General features: G+C 33.9%; 2 protein-coding genes across 2 annotated transcripts; both read right to left on the reverse strand.

The window, feature by feature from the left end:
• Window positions 1-1272: 1272 nt before the first annotated feature.
• LOC142238415 (uncharacterized) lies at window positions 1273-2897 on the reverse strand. Its single transcript, XM_075310054.1, has 3 exons — window positions 2358-2897; window positions 1745-1865; window positions 1273-1669 (listed from the first exon to the last, which is right to left on the reverse strand). The coding sequence occupies exons 1-3, from the start codon at window positions 2580-2582 to the stop codon at window positions 1410-1412; spliced, it is 606 nt and encodes a 201-aa protein (XP_075166169.1). The 5' UTR covers window positions 2583-2897; the 3' UTR covers window positions 1273-1409.
• Window positions 2898-5365: 2468 nt separating this feature from the next.
• LOC142241110 (uncharacterized) lies at window positions 5366-13617 on the reverse strand. The gene is made up of 4 exons (XM_075312846.1): window positions 13311-13617; window positions 13125-13207; window positions 5815-5935; window positions 5366-5734 (listed from the first exon to the last, which is right to left on the reverse strand). The coding sequence occupies exons 1-4, from the start codon at window positions 13462-13464 to the stop codon at window positions 5379-5381; spliced, it is 714 nt and encodes a 237-aa protein (XP_075168961.1). The 5' UTR covers window positions 13465-13617; the 3' UTR covers window positions 5366-5378.
• Between the last annotated feature and the right edge of the window lie 4561 nt (window positions 13618-18178).

An 18178-nucleotide genomic window follows, 5' to 3' on the forward strand; every position in this document is an offset into this window, starting at 1 on the left:
ATGGTCTCTATTGACCATGCAAAAATTGGTCCATATCGGCCCGTAATTACATATAAACCGATCCCCCGATTTGGCTTGCAGAGCATCTAAGAGAAACAAATTTCATCTGATCCGGCTGAAATTTGGTACATGATGTTAGTATATAGTCTCTAATGACCATGCAAAAATTGGTCCATATCGGTCCATAATTATATATAGCCCCCATATAAACCGATCACCAGATTTGACCTCCGGAGCCTCTTGGAAGACCAAAATTCATCTGATTCAGTTGAAATTTGGTACGTGATGTTAATATATGGCCTCAAACACCCATGCAAAAATTGGTCGATATCGGTCCATAATTACATATAAACCGATCCCCAGATTTGACCTCCGGAGCATCTTGGAAGAGCAAAATTCTTCCCATTCGGTTGAAATTTGGTACGTGATGTTAGTATATGGTATCCAACAACCATGCAGGAATTGGTTCCTATCAGTCCATAATTATATATAGCTCCCATATAAACCGGTCGCCAGATTTGACCTCCGGTGACATTTTCTACTAAAATAAAAACTGTTGTTTTTTTTTTAGATATAAATTTTGATGATACAAATGCATATTCAAATTATATTTTAAACAAAGAACCAGGTCTATGATTCTAAATACTAAGCTTACAAATATAATAAATAGTAAATCTAATACATACATTCAGAATATCGTCCTGTAAAATAGTTTAGAATAGTCTTATATATCATATAAAAAATTCATATATACTAGTTTTGATAAGTACACATAAAACAGTCCAACGTTAAAATGAAGCTAAATTTGCTTGTATTTTTATTCCTAAAAAATAGATTTTGGTTTCCTTTATTTTTATTTTCTTTATTTTAAACTTTTATTTCTTTATTTTTAAACTATGTCTCAAACAATTTATGAATTAGACGTGTGTATAAAACTCAATGACTGTACAAATAAGTTCAATGCAAACTAAAATAAAAGAAAATTTTCGAATTGTTCTCAAAAATGGAAAGAATGAACCGCAGCCTGTTTAATATGGCTATAAATTGGCGACAATGTTTTTTTTTTTTTTTTTAATATTTTCTTTTGTTTTAATACGACGAGTTTCGAAAATAGTAGTTAAAATGTTTCGTTATTTTAAGAAAGCATTATGGAAATTTCAGAAAAAAATTGTAAAGTTTTCGCTCCTTTTTTTGGTATATTTACTAAAAATTCCATTCAAAATACATTTTCTCTTTATAAGAAATTCCACATTTAATAAAGAATTTCTCCTCTTTCTCATCTGTTTCTTCGGGCATTTAATGCTTCTGTGTAATAAGACAGAGGGCATTCATATCAACTCAATTTTCAGTTGCAGTTTCCAGGCAACTTCCATAAAGTTCCCAAAATATCCTTGCAAAACAAATTTGCTTTAGATATCAGCCAGATATAGTGATTTTCCATTCATATTTATAATTTCATCGTAAGAAGGAGGCTCCATGGTATACGCATCCAAAGGATCCTTCACAATATCACTGTATGTGGGTAACGAAGAAGAGTGTTTAATTCCATTAAGAGGTCGTGATTCATGCAATCTCCTTTGCTGGCCATGAATCTCAGCTTCAGATCTTCTTTCCAGGCGATATCTTTGATAAAGTTTAAATGATGGATACCATGATAACATGACTAGAACTGGAAAAAGAAATTGAAAAAAAGTTGCCCATGATTAAATTAAAATTTCAAAAGAAATTTAGGTAGGAGACTTACACAAAATCAATGAACCCAAAATAGTTAGGAAAAGATTTCCATATGCCAAAATGTAGGCAATTATAAATATCACTGTGACACTGGACATTATCAACCAAGGTAATAGGAAATTCGATTGGCGCTAAATAAAATATAAAAAGAAAACGTATTTTAAGTAAAAATTCTTTCATTTAGTTGGGTTTACATGTATTAAAATTAATCAAAAAAAAAATAAAAAAGGTTAAAAATTAATTTAATTCCATTTAAAAGTTTTTGTTTTTTATTTTGTTTTTTTTTTTTTTTTTTAAGAAGAAACATAACCGAGTCTTCGATTTCGAATCAATTCAAAAATCATTAAATAATTGTCAAGATAATTGGATCCTGCTCAACACTTACTTATATTTGTTATTTTAATAAAAGTCACCTAGAATTATATTAATTGGTAATAGATACTAAATAAGAATTGTATTCACATGTAAATGCCACCACATGTCACTTTTTCCTCCTCCTCCTCCTCCTCCTCCTCCCCAAAACCCAACAGGTTGTTTGAGTCATTTAGAGCACTTTAATTACCACACTTTTTTTGTTTTTGCCTTTGCATATTTCACTTTCATTACTCAACTGTCTTACCTACCAAGGAAATGCCCACAGCCAGGCTAACGGATATTGCCAGCATTATCAATGTCAAAGCCACTGTCCCCAGGCAGACATTAGACTGTGAATCGGCCGCTTGCAATGTACATGCTGATGTTCGAAATGTGTAACAGACATACATCAGGAGGATCGTAAAAAGATACACTTGGGTATAACCGATAATTTTACCCATTTTATCCAGAGTGTCATCATGGAAAGGGTGCATACTAAATGGGTTTCACACACAATATAAACTGTAACGGCAACACTTATAAGACCGGCAAATATCTGTAGTTAAAGCCACCGAAACCGAAATAGAACTGAACATGCAGAACAAGAAAGCCACGCATAAAAGAAACCGAAAATAACATCGGTGTGAAATGAACAAAGTTACGGCTGACTACTGCTGGGGCAGTGAAACTCTTACCACCGCAAGCTCTACGGCTTACTACTCACAACACACGCACGCACACACTGCTCATGAATGCATACAATCGGTAAAGACTTAAACAAGAATTGAGATAAAAATGTTAACATTATTTTTGTTGTTGTTCTTGTTGATAAATAAAAAACAAACGTGCACACTTTTTTTTTTTTTTTTGCTAAAAATAAATGAAACAACAAAAAAGACTTTATTTGGGGGTAAAAGAAGTAGAACAAGGCAGTTGACAAAGACCCCAAATATTGAGAGTCTGTGGTGAGAAGTTGTGAACTCACAACTTGTGAGTTCACAACAACAAAACCAACTACGCTTTTGCTGAGAACACGAGCATATGTTAGCTCATATTACGACGTCATTGATAATGTGATCTAGCCAAGCTTCCAGTGTCATAGACAAATACACCTTATAAGTAGGTGTACTTGGAAGACCGAAAAACACGTTTAATAAATAATTTCTAATTTCACTTTCATGAGAGAACAAAACATTGCAATGTGATCCAGCTCTCTACAAAATACACTGAAGAAAAAATGAGTGATGAGAAATAAATTGAATTTTTTTACATAAATGAAATTAAATTAATATAAATTAGTTAAAATAAATTATAGCATAATAGTTAAATAATATAATTATTAATAAATAATATTGTAATAATTAAATAATAGTAAAAGAAAAAAAAAATAAAAATGAAAATAAAATTAAACAAGTACGAGTATATACGGCCGCAAGTTCGGCCAGGCCGAAGCTTATGTACCCTCCACCATGGATTGCGTAGAAACTTCTACAAAAGACTGTCATCCACAATCGAATTACTAGCACAATGTACCAAATTTCAACTGACTCGGACGAAATTTGCTCCTCCAAGTGGCTCCAAAACCAAATTTCGGGATCGGTTTATATGGGGGCTATATATGATTATGGACTGATATGGACCACTTTTGGCATGGTTGTTAAATATCATATACTACCACCACGTACCAAATTTCAACCAGATCGGATGAATTTTGCTTCTCCAAAAGGCACCGGAGGTCAAATCTGGGGATCGGTTTATATGGAGGCTATATATAATTATGGACTGATATGAAACAATTCCTGTATGATTGTTGGATACCATATACTAACATCACGTACCAAATTTCAACCGAATCGCTTGAATTTTGCTCTTCCAAGGGGCTCCGGAGGCCAAATCGGGGGATCGGTTTATATGGGGGCTATATATAATTATGGACCGATTTAGACCAATATTTGCATTGGTGTTTGAGGCCATATATTAACACCACGTACCAAATTTAAACTGAATCAGTTAAATTTTGGTCTTCGAAGAGGCTCCGGAGGTCAAATCTGGTGATCGGTTTATATGGGGGCTATATATAATTATGGACCGATGTGGAGAAATTTTTGCATGGTCATTAGAGACCATATACTAACACCATGTACCAAATTTTAGTCGGATCGGATGAAATTTGCTTCTCTTAGAGGCTCCGCAAGCCAAATCGGGGGATCGGTTTATATGGGGGCTATATATAATTATTGACCGCTGTGGACCAATTTTTACACGCTTGTTAGAGACCACATACTAACACCATGTACCAAATTTCAGCCGGATCGGATGAAATTTGCTTCTCTTCGAGGATCCCCAAAACAAAAATTCATTAAAATTAATAAAATAAATATATATTGTAATAAGCTGTGAAATGAAACTAAAATAAATTAAAATCATATAAACTAGAATTAAATAAATTATTGGATAATAATTAAAAACCTAAAACAATAATTTTATAATAATTAAAGAAAAAAAATATTCATGTACACTTGATGAAAATTAACTTTTCTCATGTATTTTGAGCTGCTGAATTCGAAAAAAAATTTAACTTATCTTATCGCAGATCCAATTACACACGATTATTTGTCATCTTATTACCTTTCATTTAAGTACCAACAACGTTATAATCGGATATTTCTAACTCGAGATATTTTGCGTTTAGTGAAAAAAGAGCGAAAATTTAAAAATAACGGGATATCTTAAAAACTGTTCCATAATTTTTTTTTTCGAATTCAGCAGGTCAAAATACGTAGTTGATTTTCATCAAGTGTACATTTTGAGTGTAAACTAGTGTAATTAATCACACGCATTTAGCCAGAATGACTCCGGATCTCAATCCGTTGGACTTTTTAACCTAAGGTATTTTAGAGGGTTAGGTTGGCACTACAAAAAAAAGAGTTGATCATATCAAGGAGGTGCTTCTCGGGGAATAGACCGAAATACCAAACCATATTCTTGCAGCGTGTGAAATTAATTGATACCATATATAGATGTTATTCCCGTCTATGAACAATAAAATTTGGACAAAATGGCAAAATACAGTGTTTGACTTTGTTGCATTACATATCAGCTAGACTGTAACATGCTAAGGTTAGAAAACATCCACGCCTTTTATAACATTCACTCACTCACTAATGGTAATATCACAGAGTTGTCCACTTGAAGACGATTGCAAATGTTGTCAACCTCTCTTTTTTGTGTAACCCTTCCTCTGATTTTAATTACAAAATATTTTCCCTCGATGAAGTTTTAGTCTTTATCTAAATATATACTTTATTGGACATTTGTGGATATAAACCAACTCTCCAGCCAGGAGCTGGACTATTTAGTACATAATGATAATTCGGATCAACATTCACATTGATCGGATTATAGTGACTGCCTTCCTCGTTGTAAGTATATTGTGAAGCACGGCGTGATGGTGCCATTTCAATGGGATATAATGAACCATTTGGATGGGCTACCAATTGTGAAGCGTAGAGCATTTTATCCGGTCTATTCAGGGTGTATCGCTCATCTAAACCATATGAAAGTCTATGGTCTTCTGAAACTCTATGCGGTGTACGATATTTCTTATAGAGTTTATACAAAGGATACCATGTTAAAATCAATGGACCTATAATGCAAAATTGAAAGTGTTTTTAATTTTTATTATAATGGAAAACAAAAATAATATTTTCACAATACAAGACTTACATAGTACCAGACATCCAAATACACCCAGTAATAGATGGGGAAATATGGAGAGATATATTATACCGCCAATTGTTACGAAAATTGACATAATTAACCAGGGAAGCATACATGCGGCATTACGCTGAAATTGGGAAAATAGAAACGAAATTAAAAGGAATTACTTTTTGATTTCTTGAGTGAATGCAAATATATAAAACATTTATTTATGCCATATATGCCAAAAACATTTATTCTTTTATTGCACATCGATAATCCATTAAAAAAAAAAAACAAATAAGACTGTTTCGTTTAGAAGACGAAGGGCACAGGTAGTTACAAAATGTAATACCGGTCGGGCAACTGTCATAATATACAGTGAAACCTCTAATAACTGGGCAGTCATGGCCCAATACTTTTTTTCATTTTTTTTCATGGTTGCCACAGTTGGAATAATTCTACCAAAAATGGTAGAAATTTTTATCGTTTGGAAGATTGCTTGAATTTTTGGCCTTTTGGTAGATTTATCAAAATATTCCTGACCAGCTTTAAGTAATCCACTATAACATACATGGTGGCTTGTATAACATACATGTAATGCGACAAATTAAAGGGCTAAATTTTTATACCCTCCACCATAGGATGGGTGGTATATTAACTTTGTTATTCCGTTTGTAACACATCGAAATAATGCTCTAAAACCCCATAAAGTATATATATTCTGGGTCTAGGTAAAATTCTGAGTCGATCTGAACATGTCCGTCCGACCGTCCGTCCGTCTGTTGAAATCACGCTAACTTCCGAACGAAACAAGCTATCGCCTTGAAATTTGGCACAAATAGTTTTTATTGATGTAGGTCGGATGGTATTGCAAATGGGCCATATCGATCCACTTTTACGTATAGCCTCCATATAAACGGACCCCCAAATTTGGTGTGCGGATCCTCTAAGAGAAGCAAATTTCATCCGATCCGGCTGAAATTTGGTACATTGTGTTAGTATATGGTCTCTAATAATCGTGCAAAAATTTCTCCACATCGGTCCATAATTATATAAAGCCCCATATAAAAAGATCCCCCGATTTGGCTTTCGGAGCCTCTAAGAGAAGCAAATGTAATCCGATCCGGCTGAAATTTGGTACATGGTGTCAGCATATGATCTATAATAACCATGGATAAATTGGTCCACATCTATCCATAATCCGATCCGGCTGAAATTTGGTACATGATGTCAGCATATGATCTCTAACAACCATAGAAAAATTGATCCACATCGTCAATAATTATATATAGCCCCCATATAAACCGATCCTCCAATTTGGCTTGCGGAGTCTCTAAGACAAGTAAATTTCATCCGATCCGGCTGAAGTTTGGTACATGGTGTTAATATATAGCCTCAAACACCCATGCAAAAATTGGTCGAAATCGGTCCATAATTATATATAGCCCCCATATAAACCGATCCCCAGATTTGACCTCCGGAGCCCCTTGGAAGGGCAAAATTTATCCGATTTGGTTGAAATTTGGTACGTGATGTTAGTATATGGTATCCAACAACCATGCAGGAATTGGTTCATATCAGTCCATATTTATATAGAGCCCCATATAAACCGATCCCCAGATTAGACCTTCGGTGCCTTTTGGAGAAGCAAAATTCATGCGATCTGGTTGAAATTTGGTACGTGGTGGTAGTATATCATATTTAACAACCATGCCAAAAGTGGTCCATATCAGTCCATAATCATATATAGCCCCATATAAACCGATCCCGAGATTTGGTTTTGGAGCCTCTTGGAGGAGCAAATTTCATCCGAGTCAGTTGAAATTTGGTACACTGTGGTAGTATATGGCCGTTAACAACCTAGCCTAGCTAGGTCCATATCGGTCTACGTTATATTTAGCCCTCAGATAAATAGATCCCCAATCACATAAAAATTGGTCCATATCAAGTTCATAACTGCACACAAACAATTTTTTCTCTGATTCAATCACCAAATTAATTGATCCAATTAATTTTTTAATTGAAATGTCTTCAATCACGAAAATGATAGTATCAATCACAGTTTTAATTGGGCATAGAAAAAATTCTTGATTAAAAAATTAATTGATTTTTTCAGCAAAATTCAATTAATTTTTTAATTGATTCAATTAAAAATTTAATTGATGTTGATTTCAAAACGCAATTAATTTATTAATTAAAAAATGTAACTATTTTTAATTACTTAGTTAGATTGGCTTAGAGTTTTTATTTGGATTAACAAATGATTGTTTGAAATACATTTTTAATTAAAAAAGTTAAAAAAATCAGCACTTTTTTTAACTGAATTAGTCTTCCGAATTTGATTAAAAAGTTAATTGTATCAATTAATTTTTTAATTAAACATTTTAAAAATTTCAATCATTGACTTAATTAACTTAATGTTTCTATCATGATTAAAAAGTTAATTGTATCAATTAATTTATTAATTGAAAAAATTGTCAACTTCAATTAACTTTTTAATTGGAAATATTTTGGTGATATTTTTTTCTGTGTGTATATAGCCCCTATATAAGCGACCCCCATATTTCAATTCTGGCTCCCTACGTACCGTGCAAAAGTCCATATCGATTCGTAATTATTTGTAGACTTACCTATACATACCTTTTTTGTCTAGTATATACCACGTATGGACTAACTCACAATTTAGAAAACGATTTAAGATACCACAACCCAAGTAATTCGATTGTGGATGACAGTCTTTCGTAGAAGTTTCTACGCAATCCATGGTGGAGTGTACATAAGATTCGGCCTGGCCGAACTTACGGCCGTATATACTTTTAGTGTAAAATGACCAATATAACGCCAAATATAAATCTTGGGTTTTTAATAAACTGCTATAAAATTCTTCAAAATAGTTGCAACGTAAATTAAAAAAAAAATGTGTCCAACTTTTAATAAATTATCGAATTATTTTTTCCTTTTATTTTTTCTGACAATAAACTTAGATTTTCCTTTCAAACTTACGTGTTTTTAAGAAAACCTACTGAACCGGTTATTTGTTTCAAACAACACTGTCCACCTGTTTTTTAAAACCGAGAAAAGCCGACGTTCAAAAAATCCGGATTTTTTTATCACTCTATGTTAGTCCTGTTGAAATGTCCATGGTCTACGGCCGAAATGTTTTTCTATCCAGGCCTTCAATACCATCTGTTGGAAATTTGCCGGTAATATTCGGCATTTATTTCGACCCACGGTATATGAATACGAGAGGGCAACGACCATCAGCCGTTACGGCGGTCCACACCAATACCATTGGCGGCACTTGAATATTGGTGGCGAACTACACTGTAAGGTAGAGTGCTAAGGATCATCGCTTGGTGTTTTTTTATACCCTAAACCACAGTGGTCAGGGTATAATAAGTTTGATCTGCCAAAAAATGTGCCTACCAGAAATATTGATTTTAGACCACATAAAATATATACCGATCGACTCAGAATCACCTGCTGAGTCGATCTAGCGCTTGGTGTTCGTCCGTCCGTCTGTCCATGTATTTGTTGTTCATTGGATTCCGGTCGCAATTATTAGCCGATTTTGATGAAATTTGGTACAGGGAGTTTTTTTGGCACAAGGACGAACGATAAAATTTGGGTAACATATTTGTTTCTAGGTCCTTCTTTTCTACACATTGTAATGAGATTATCATGACGAAATCATTTCTCGAGTTCCTTGGCAACTTTACAATTTAGAATTGACAGAATGGAATGAAAAGTTTGTATTTTGAGTCTGTTTGTTCATTTATTTTTCACTGCTATGAGGTAAAGTTAAAACATAATTTTTGCAAATTCATACAAATTATAAAACAAATGCTAATTAAAATTATTTTTTATATTTCCTACTTTGAATCACAAATCTTCCACATTTGTACTTACAAATAATTGTCTCTAGCTGGTATCTTTAGATTTATACTCTAATATGTTAAGCTCGTTTATAAAATCAACAGACCGTTTAATTATATTTACGATATCAACATAATCTATAACATCACTGGTTTTTAGGTAATGCGGATCCAAGAATCTAAGAATATTATTAAATGTTTTGTCATCTATATCACTTCCTGATAAAATTTCATAACAAATAGTAGTGTGGTAAAATTTTAGAATGTTTTTTATACCCTCCACCATAGGATGGAGGTATATTAACTTTGTCATTCCGTTTGTAACACATCGAAATATTGCTCTAAGACCCCATAAAGTATATATATTCTGGGTCGTGGTGAAATTCTGAGTCGATCTAAGCATGTCCGTCCGTCTGTCCGTCTGTCCGGCTGTCCGTCCGTCTGTGGAAATCACGCTAACTTCCGAACGAAACAAGCTATCGACTTGAAACTTGGCACAAGTAGTTGTTATTGATGTAGGTCGGATGGTATTGAAAATGGGCCATATCGGACCACGTTTACGTATAGCCCCCATATAAACCGATCCCCAAATTTGGCTTGGGGAGCCTCCCGGAGCAGCAAAATTCATTCGATCCGGTTGAAATTTGGTACGTGGTCTTAGTATACGGTCTCTAACAACCATGCAAAAATTGGTCCATATCGGTCCATAATTATATATAGCCCCCATATAAACCGATCCCCAGATTTGACCTTCGGAGCCTCTGGAAGGGGCAAAATTCATCCGATCCAATTGAAATTTGGTACCTGATGTTAGTATATGGTCTCTAACAACCATGCAAAAATTGGTCCATATCGGTCCATAATTATATATAGCCCCCATATAAACCGATCCCCAGATTTGACCTCCGGAGACTTTTGGAAGGGCAAAATTCATCCGATCCGGTTGAAATTTGGTACCTGATGTAAGTATACGGCCTCTAACCACCATGCAAAAATTGGTCCATATCGGTCCATAATTATATGTAGCTCCCATATAAACCGATCCCCAGATTTGAACACCGGAGCCTCTTGGAGGAGCAAAATTCATCCGATCCGGTTTAAATTTAGTACGTGGTCTTAGTATACGGTTTTTAATAACCATGCAAAAATTGGTCCATATTGGTCCATAAGTATATATAGCCCCCATATAAACCGATCCCCAGATTTGACCTCCGGAGCCTCTTGGAGGGGCAAAATTGATCCGATCCGGTTGAAATTTGGTACCTGATGTTAGTTTACGGCCTCTAATAACCATGCAAAAATTGGTCCATATCGGTCCATAATTATATATAGCCCCCATATAAACCGATCCCCAGATTTGACCTTCGGAGCCTCTTGGAAGACCAAAATTCATCCGATCCAGTTGAAATTTGGTACATGGTGTTAGTATATGGTCTCTAACAACCATGCAAAAATTGGTCCATATCGGTCCATAATTATATATAGTTCCCATATAAACCGTCCCCAGATTTGACGTCCGGAACCTCTTGAAGGAGCAAAAGTCATCCGATACGGTTGAAATTTGGTACATTTTGTCAATATATGGCCTCTAACAGCCATGTAAAAATTGAAAGTTTTATCAAAATTTCATTTCTATAGAAAGTTTTGTCAAAAGTTTATTTCTATACAAATGTTTGTCAAAATTTTATTTCCATAGAAAATTTTGTCAAAATTTTATTTCTATAGAAAATTTTGTAATCTACCAAAACTTTATTTCCATAGAAAATTTTGTCAAATTTTATTACTATAGAAAGTTTTGTTAAAATTTCATTTCTATAGAAAGTTTTGTCAAAAGTTTATTTCTATAGAAATGTTTGTCAAAATTTTATTTCTATAGAAAATTTTGTAAAAAATTTATTTCTGTAGAAAATTTTGTCAACATTTTATTTCTATACAAAATTTTGTCAAAATTTTATTTCTATACAAAATTTTGTCAACATTTTATTTCTATAGAAATTTTTGTCAAAGTTGTATTGCTATAGAAAATTTTGTCCACATTTTACTTCCATAGAAAATTTTGTCAACATTTTATTTCTATAGAAAATGTTGTCAAGTTTTTATTTCTATAGAAAATTTTGTCAAATTTTTATTTCTATAGAAAATTTTGTCAAAATTTTATTTCTATAGAAAATTTTGTCAAACTAGATTATATACGTATTTAATCGGCCTTTTTTGTTTAATATATACCCCGTATGGGCTAACTTACAATTTAGAAGACAGTGTTAAAAAGTTTTACGATACCTTGCCATCGGCAAGTGTTATCGCAACCCAAGTAATTCGATTGTGGAAGACAGCCTTTAGTAGAAGTTCCTACGCAATCCATGGTGGAGGGTACATAAGATTCGGCCTGGCCGAACTTACGGCCGTATATACTTGTTTTTTTTATAACTGTATTAATATCAGTTTCAGGGATGTTTTCTGAAATAATTTGTGATTCGGCTTCATGGCCTACGTATTTTGTAATTTCTCTCTCACTCTACAATATTGATTGCAAAATTTGTTCAACTGAGCTCTCTTGGGATCCATCATCAATTATTTGTTGCTATCTTTCTATGGTGTTAACTTCCCATAAAATGTAAACTTTTGGGAAAGTGACGCATATTATCTTAAAAGTGGCACAAATTCGTAAAAAGTATCACATTTAGTTTGTGGCATCGGCCAAAAAATCTGGCAAATTTGCCACTAAAGTGGCACATCGGTAAAGCTGAATACATACTGTGGGCAACTGGAGCTAATTTAGGGTCTCTCACTCTTTCTCTCAAATTCATGTTTTTGTCTCTGGAATCTAACTTTTTTTGCCATGCTGAACTTTTTTATTTGCTATCGATTCGTTGTTTTATATTATAACCTTTCACTGATTTACTTCTATTCACCAATTGCAATATTTCGCTCTCTAATTTCCTTTTGTTAATACCGATGAATAATTATTTTATGTACCTCTGCAACAGACTGGCTACTATATTACAATAGTCAAGATTGCAATGCTAAAAAATCCATACACAAACCCCAACTATAACGACAATTTGTTTTAATTCTTCACTCTACCTCTCTATCTCTCTCTGACTTTCTCTCTATGTGAGATTCTTCTCACTACTTTAGCATGTTTATGTCTATTGGTCTTTTTAATTTCTTTATTGTTGCTTTTGTATTTGCAACAACATTACAACAAAAACAAAACGCAGTTATGGTAGTCAAAAGGGGCTGTAGAGCACAACACTTCTCGAAGACTTCAAATTTGAGCCTCTCAAAAAAAGGTACTCAACTTAGAGTATATCTTTATCTCAACGAGAAACCTTTCTCTCCTACAATCAACAAACATCTTCCAAGAACTACAAACACTTCAACAAAATTCTAAAAAGATCACATCACAATATCAAACGGTCGAAATCATTTAGATAATCATTTTATTTATATACATACCATTGCTATGGCCACGGCCAATACGAAGGACAAAATAAACATGACCAACATAAGACAGAATACTCCCAGACAAACGTGCAACGCTGCATATCGACAAAAAGGTCACAGTATCACAAAATCATCTCGACAATGGAAGAAAACTATTTCGATTTTTTTCGGAGTAAATCAACTCACGAAGCAACTTACAACTGTCGAAAGGGCATGATGGGACATTGAAGGTAAAGTGACCGGAGCAGATTAGCAAAATAGTGAAAATGATGATTTCCATACATCCAATTATGTTGCCTATTATATCCAGAGCATCACTGCCACTTTGAGGTACAGGCGATAATTTATCCATATTGTAATGAAATCACCGCCAACGATATTAGGCAAAGCAATTAAACCAAACAACACTTGAATCGGGCGCAATGTGCTGCCCTTTTAGTGAGCAAATTTTTTGTCTTTCAGCCACCAATACACAAATGATACTAAAAAAAAATTTGTTCGCCAAAAAACAAAATATTATGAAATCCATGTTGTATGAAAATCCGCATTAAAAAATCAACAAAAAGAAAAGAATTTAATATATAGCCAACAAAAACAGATATAACAATAACAACAATAGTCAAGAAAAGTACCCTCCACCACCAATTGAAATTCATGGGAGACACACAGTCAGCTATTAAGTGCGTCACATAGGCGTCCAAAAATTGTCTTCACACAATGGGGGGAAAAACTATTTGTTGTTGATTTTTTATTTATGGTGATATAATTTTTTGTGTGTTAATATACATATTTAATGGAATTAAATTTTATTTTATCTAATTTTTTATTTTAAATTATATATGTTGAAATTTCTTCGTTTTTTTTTGCGATTTTATATTTTAAAGATTTGTTTAGCTATCATTAGTCATGAGCTTTGTAAGGAGAAAATCCAAAAGTTTTTTTTCAATAAAATGTCTCACTAAAGATGAGTACTAAATATATCAAAGATATATCCTAATGAAATAATTTTTCACAAATCTATATATATAAAATTCAATCTATGTTTGTTTATTTGTTTGTTTGTTTGTATGAACCGAGTTGGCTCCGAAACGGCTGAACCGATTTACTTGAAACTTTCAGAGATCATAGGGGACGTTCATGTGGTTAAAATAGGGTACCTCATTTTTTGACACCTGGTCGCGGAGGGGGACCTCCCCTTTGTCGGACTTTTTGAAAATTGGACCAAAGTTGACCGATTTGCTTGAAATTTTCATTGAAGGTTGGGGTTGGCAACTAGACAAAGATCCGCTACTTTATATTTCGATATTTGGTGGCGGAGGGGGACCTCGACTTTTTTTAAAGTACAGTGAAAAAACTAAAATTCTCTAAATTATCTGAGATTTAAAAAGAACATGCGGTGAGGTTGTGGAATTAATATGGGGTACCTGATGATTTCATATGCGGACGGGGAGGGGAACCTCCCCCTTGCCTTACTTTTTGAAACTTGGAACAAAATTATGCGATTTGCATGAAATTTTCATTGAATGTTGGGGTTGGCATCTAGACAAAAATCCGCTACATTATTTTTCGATATTTCGTCAGGGAAGGGGGGCCACACCTTTGCCCGACTTTTTTTAAAGTACAGTGAAAACAAAACTAAACTCCCCCGACTGAAATTTTACGGAAAAATGGGTGAGGTTATGAAATTTATATCAGGTTCCTGATTTTTTAATAAAAATAAAAGGGCATAGGGAGACATCCGCTTCTCTTAAGTACATACAGAGAAACAATTAAACTTTACCGAGTTACTTGAAATTTACAGAGTACTGGGGAGAGATCGTAACCTCTGTCATCCGTAATAGTTGATACCTGATTTTGTGATTTTTGGACGGAAGAGAGGCCGCCCTTTAGGCTTATAATATGCTTGACATTTTCTGGGACGTTTACAAAAGATACGCTTTTCGACATTTGGTCGGGGAGGAGGTCCTCCTCTAAAACTGCAAAAAAAAGTGGCTCTATTAACCATGTTCCTTAATCTATATCTGTCCATAAAGCTCGAAAAATAATTGTATAATTAGATATAATGCATTTGGACGTCAATTGCCTGTTTCGGTATCAGGCTAACATGAAATATAAAAAAATTTAAGTTTTCTTGAAATTTACAAAGGAAGCGGGGGAAAAGGTTATAAATGAAGAGGCAACCTTCATTGCCCCACACTTGAAGGAAAGTTTCAATAATTTTCAGGGAAGGTTAGGGGTGCTATTCACTCCGGTGTTTCTCGATATTGTATCGGGGAAAGTGACGTCCCTTTAAAACAATAGAGCAAAAATTAAACATCTCCGATCTACTTGAAATTTACAGGGAACGTGGGAGAAGGTGATGAAATTTATACATGATTTTTAGATTAATATATGATTTTTCGATATCTGGTTGGGGAAGGGGAAAATTGAAATAAACTTTGTCGATTTACTTCGATAGAATTTATAGGGACCATTGAGTAGTTGCGAAATTAATATAGGGTACGTGATAGTCCGATATCAGGTCAGAGTGGAGCGAAGGTGGGGAGAGAGTTCCCTTTTGTCGGTTTTTTCTCTTAAATTGAAAGTGGAGGGTTGTCCGTAAATGGGAACTCGGTATATAATTTTATGATTTTTGCACAGGCTTCTTTCTTCCAGACTTCTTATTAGTAAAGAGAGGGTTCCCTTTTGTCCGTTTTTTTTTTCTTAAGTTGAAAGTAGAGGGTTGTCCGTAAATGGGAACTCGGTACATAATTTTATGATTTTTGCACAGGCTTCTGCCAGACTTCTTTTTAGTAAAGAACTTAAATTTACATGAAATTGGCAGCCAACGTAGAGGGTGCATCATTTTCCAACATTTTAGCAAATGTTAATGTGGTAAAATTTTTTACTACTTTTGCCTTTTCCGATTTATTGGATGGGAAACAGTAATTCTTTGTATGTTATTATAATATAATGCTTAATTTTCAGATATGTTGAGGAGAAGGATACCTTTCCTTGACAAACCACACTTAAAATTCACAAGAAATATAGAAGAAGGTACACCCTCTCCCGCCGTATTTGTACCTATAAACAAATCAAGTAGTCCGATTTGTTTAAAAGAATTCAAATCTTTTCGAATTTGTTTTCAGCACGAAGGATATAGTTGACTAAGTTAACGCAAAATGTTCCTCCCAATACGCTTCGGAAGGCGCAGCGAAGCGGGCCGGGTTACGCTAGTAAAGTAATAAAAAATGACGTTGTTAGCTTGTTCAATAATCTATGACCTGACGTCAAAAAAAAAAACTAATGCCTAAATTTTTAAAGTACAAGTTAAATAAAAATAAATTCAATTCAATTAAATGAAATAAATTTATTTATTTAAACTAATTCAAAATTCATTTAAATTAAATTACAAATATTAAAATTTTAATTAGTTAAATTACATTAACGGCCATTTTCTTGTAGCTCCGTTAGGCTTTAACTGCCAGTTAACAGAAAGTAAATTGCAAATATCTTCTCTCCGGTTAACTTTAACTGAAAAATTTTCAGCAGTTAAATTTCTAACAGACATGTGGAATATATAGGCAAGATGACAGATATGTCCATGGTACGTTTTAAAAGTTCGTTAGCTAACGGAGCACTAACGGAGCTTCATGAAAATGGGGGTAAGTCAAGTAAAATTAAATCAAACTAATTTTAATTATTCGTCAAAAGCAATATTTTACACTCTGATTTCCTTTGCAAAGGAATAGTTGAATAAGTGAGAAATTAGTTCATGTTTTTCTTCAGTTGACTGGTTAGAATATATTGTAAATATCACTACAATTCTTCACTCTGTGCTTGTCAAGATAAAACAACACATTGATAATATCCACGTATAACGGTAATTTTTAAATTCCTCTCTCACTTTCTCACTCTCTCTATTTAACAATGTGATAATTTGCTACATCTCATTACTTTTGCTTTCATTGGCCCTTGTCTAACGGTATTATCAAGTACTTGTTTTTTTTTGTTTGCTTTTGTATTTCATAACATTGTACATTATTAAACAAACCCTAACTTAACTAAATTAAATTAAATTAAATTTAATTTAATTTAAGTAAATCGAATTAATTTAAACTAAATAAAATGAATTTCATTTATTAATCATTTTATATGATTTGATTCCAATTTCTCTTCCACTGTGTTAAGTGGGTGGAGGTGATTAGGTCCGCAAGACTTTTACTCTTTCTACTCTCTATGCTATCGACCTATGTGAGAGCGACACCATATGGAGCATTTAAATATTCATAACGGTTTACTACTCAGAATGGTTTTCCATATGTCATTGACGTATAATTGAACGTAAATAAAGGGTGATTTGTTAAGAGCTTGATAACTTTTTTTAAAAAAAAACGCATAAAATTTGCAAAATCTCATCGGTTCTTTATTTGAAACGTTAGATTGGTCCATGACATTTACTTTTTGAAGATAATTTCATTTAAATGTTGACCGCGGCTGCGTCTTAGGTGGTCCATTCGGAAAGTCCAATTTTGGGCAACTTTTTCGAGCATTTCGGCCGGAATAGCCCGAATTTCTTCGGAAATGTTGTCTTCCAAAGCTGGAATAGTTGCTGGCTTATTTCTGTAGACTTTAGACTTGACGTAGCCCCACAAAAAATAGTCTAAAGGCGTCAAATCGCATGATCTTGGTGGCCAACTTACCGGTCCATTTCTTGAGATGAATTGTTCTCCGAAGTTTTCCCTCAAAATGGCCATAGAATCGCGAGCTGTGTGGCATGTAGCGCCATCTTGTTGAAACCACATGTCAACCAAGTTCAGTTCTTCCATTTTTGGCAACAAAAAGTTTGTTAGCATCGAACGATAGCGATCGCCATTCGCCGTAACGTTGCGTCCAACAGCATCTTTGAAAAAATACGGTCCAATGATTCCACCAGCGTACAAACCACACCAAACAGTGCATTTTTCGGGATGCATGGGCAGTTCTTGAACGGCTTCTGGTTGCTCTTCACTCCAAATGCGGCAATTTTGCTTATTTACGTAGCCATTCAACCAGAAATGAGCCTCATCGCTGAACAAAATTTGTCG

The sequence above is a fragment of the Haematobia irritans genome, chromosome 5 (assembly GCF_050003625.1).
Source record: "Haematobia irritans isolate KBUSLIRL chromosome 5, ASM5000362v1, whole genome shotgun sequence".
NCBI lineage: Eukaryota > Metazoa > Arthropoda > Insecta > Diptera > Muscidae > Haematobia > Haematobia irritans.

Excerpts from the sequence above, each read along its gene's own strand:
- LOC142238415 (XM_075310054.1), bottom strand. The coding sequence starts at position 2,582 with ATGCACCCTTTCCATGATGACACTCTGGATAAAATGGGTAAAATTATC. Across the intron at positions 1,866-2,357 it reads TGGCTGTGGGCATTTCCTTG|CGCCAATCGAATTTCCTATT; the intron begins GTAGGTAAGACA and ends TATTTTATTTAG. Across the intron at positions 1,670-1,744 it reads TTTGGGTTCATTGATTTTGT|TTCTAGTCATGTTATCATGG; the intron begins GTAAGTCTCCTA and ends TTCTTTTTCCAG.
- LOC142241110 (XM_075312846.1), bottom strand. The coding sequence starts at position 13,464 with ATGGATAAATTATCGCCTGTACCTCAAAGTGGCAGTGATGCTCTGGAT. Across the intron at positions 5,936-13,124 it reads TGGCCGTGGCCATAGCAATG|CGTAATGCCGCATGTATGCT; the intron begins GTATGTATATAA and ends TCCCAATTTCAG. Across the intron at positions 5,735-5,814 it reads ATTTGGATGTCTGGTACTAT|GTCCATTGATTTTAACATGG; the intron begins GTAAGTCTTGTA and ends TTTGCATTATAG.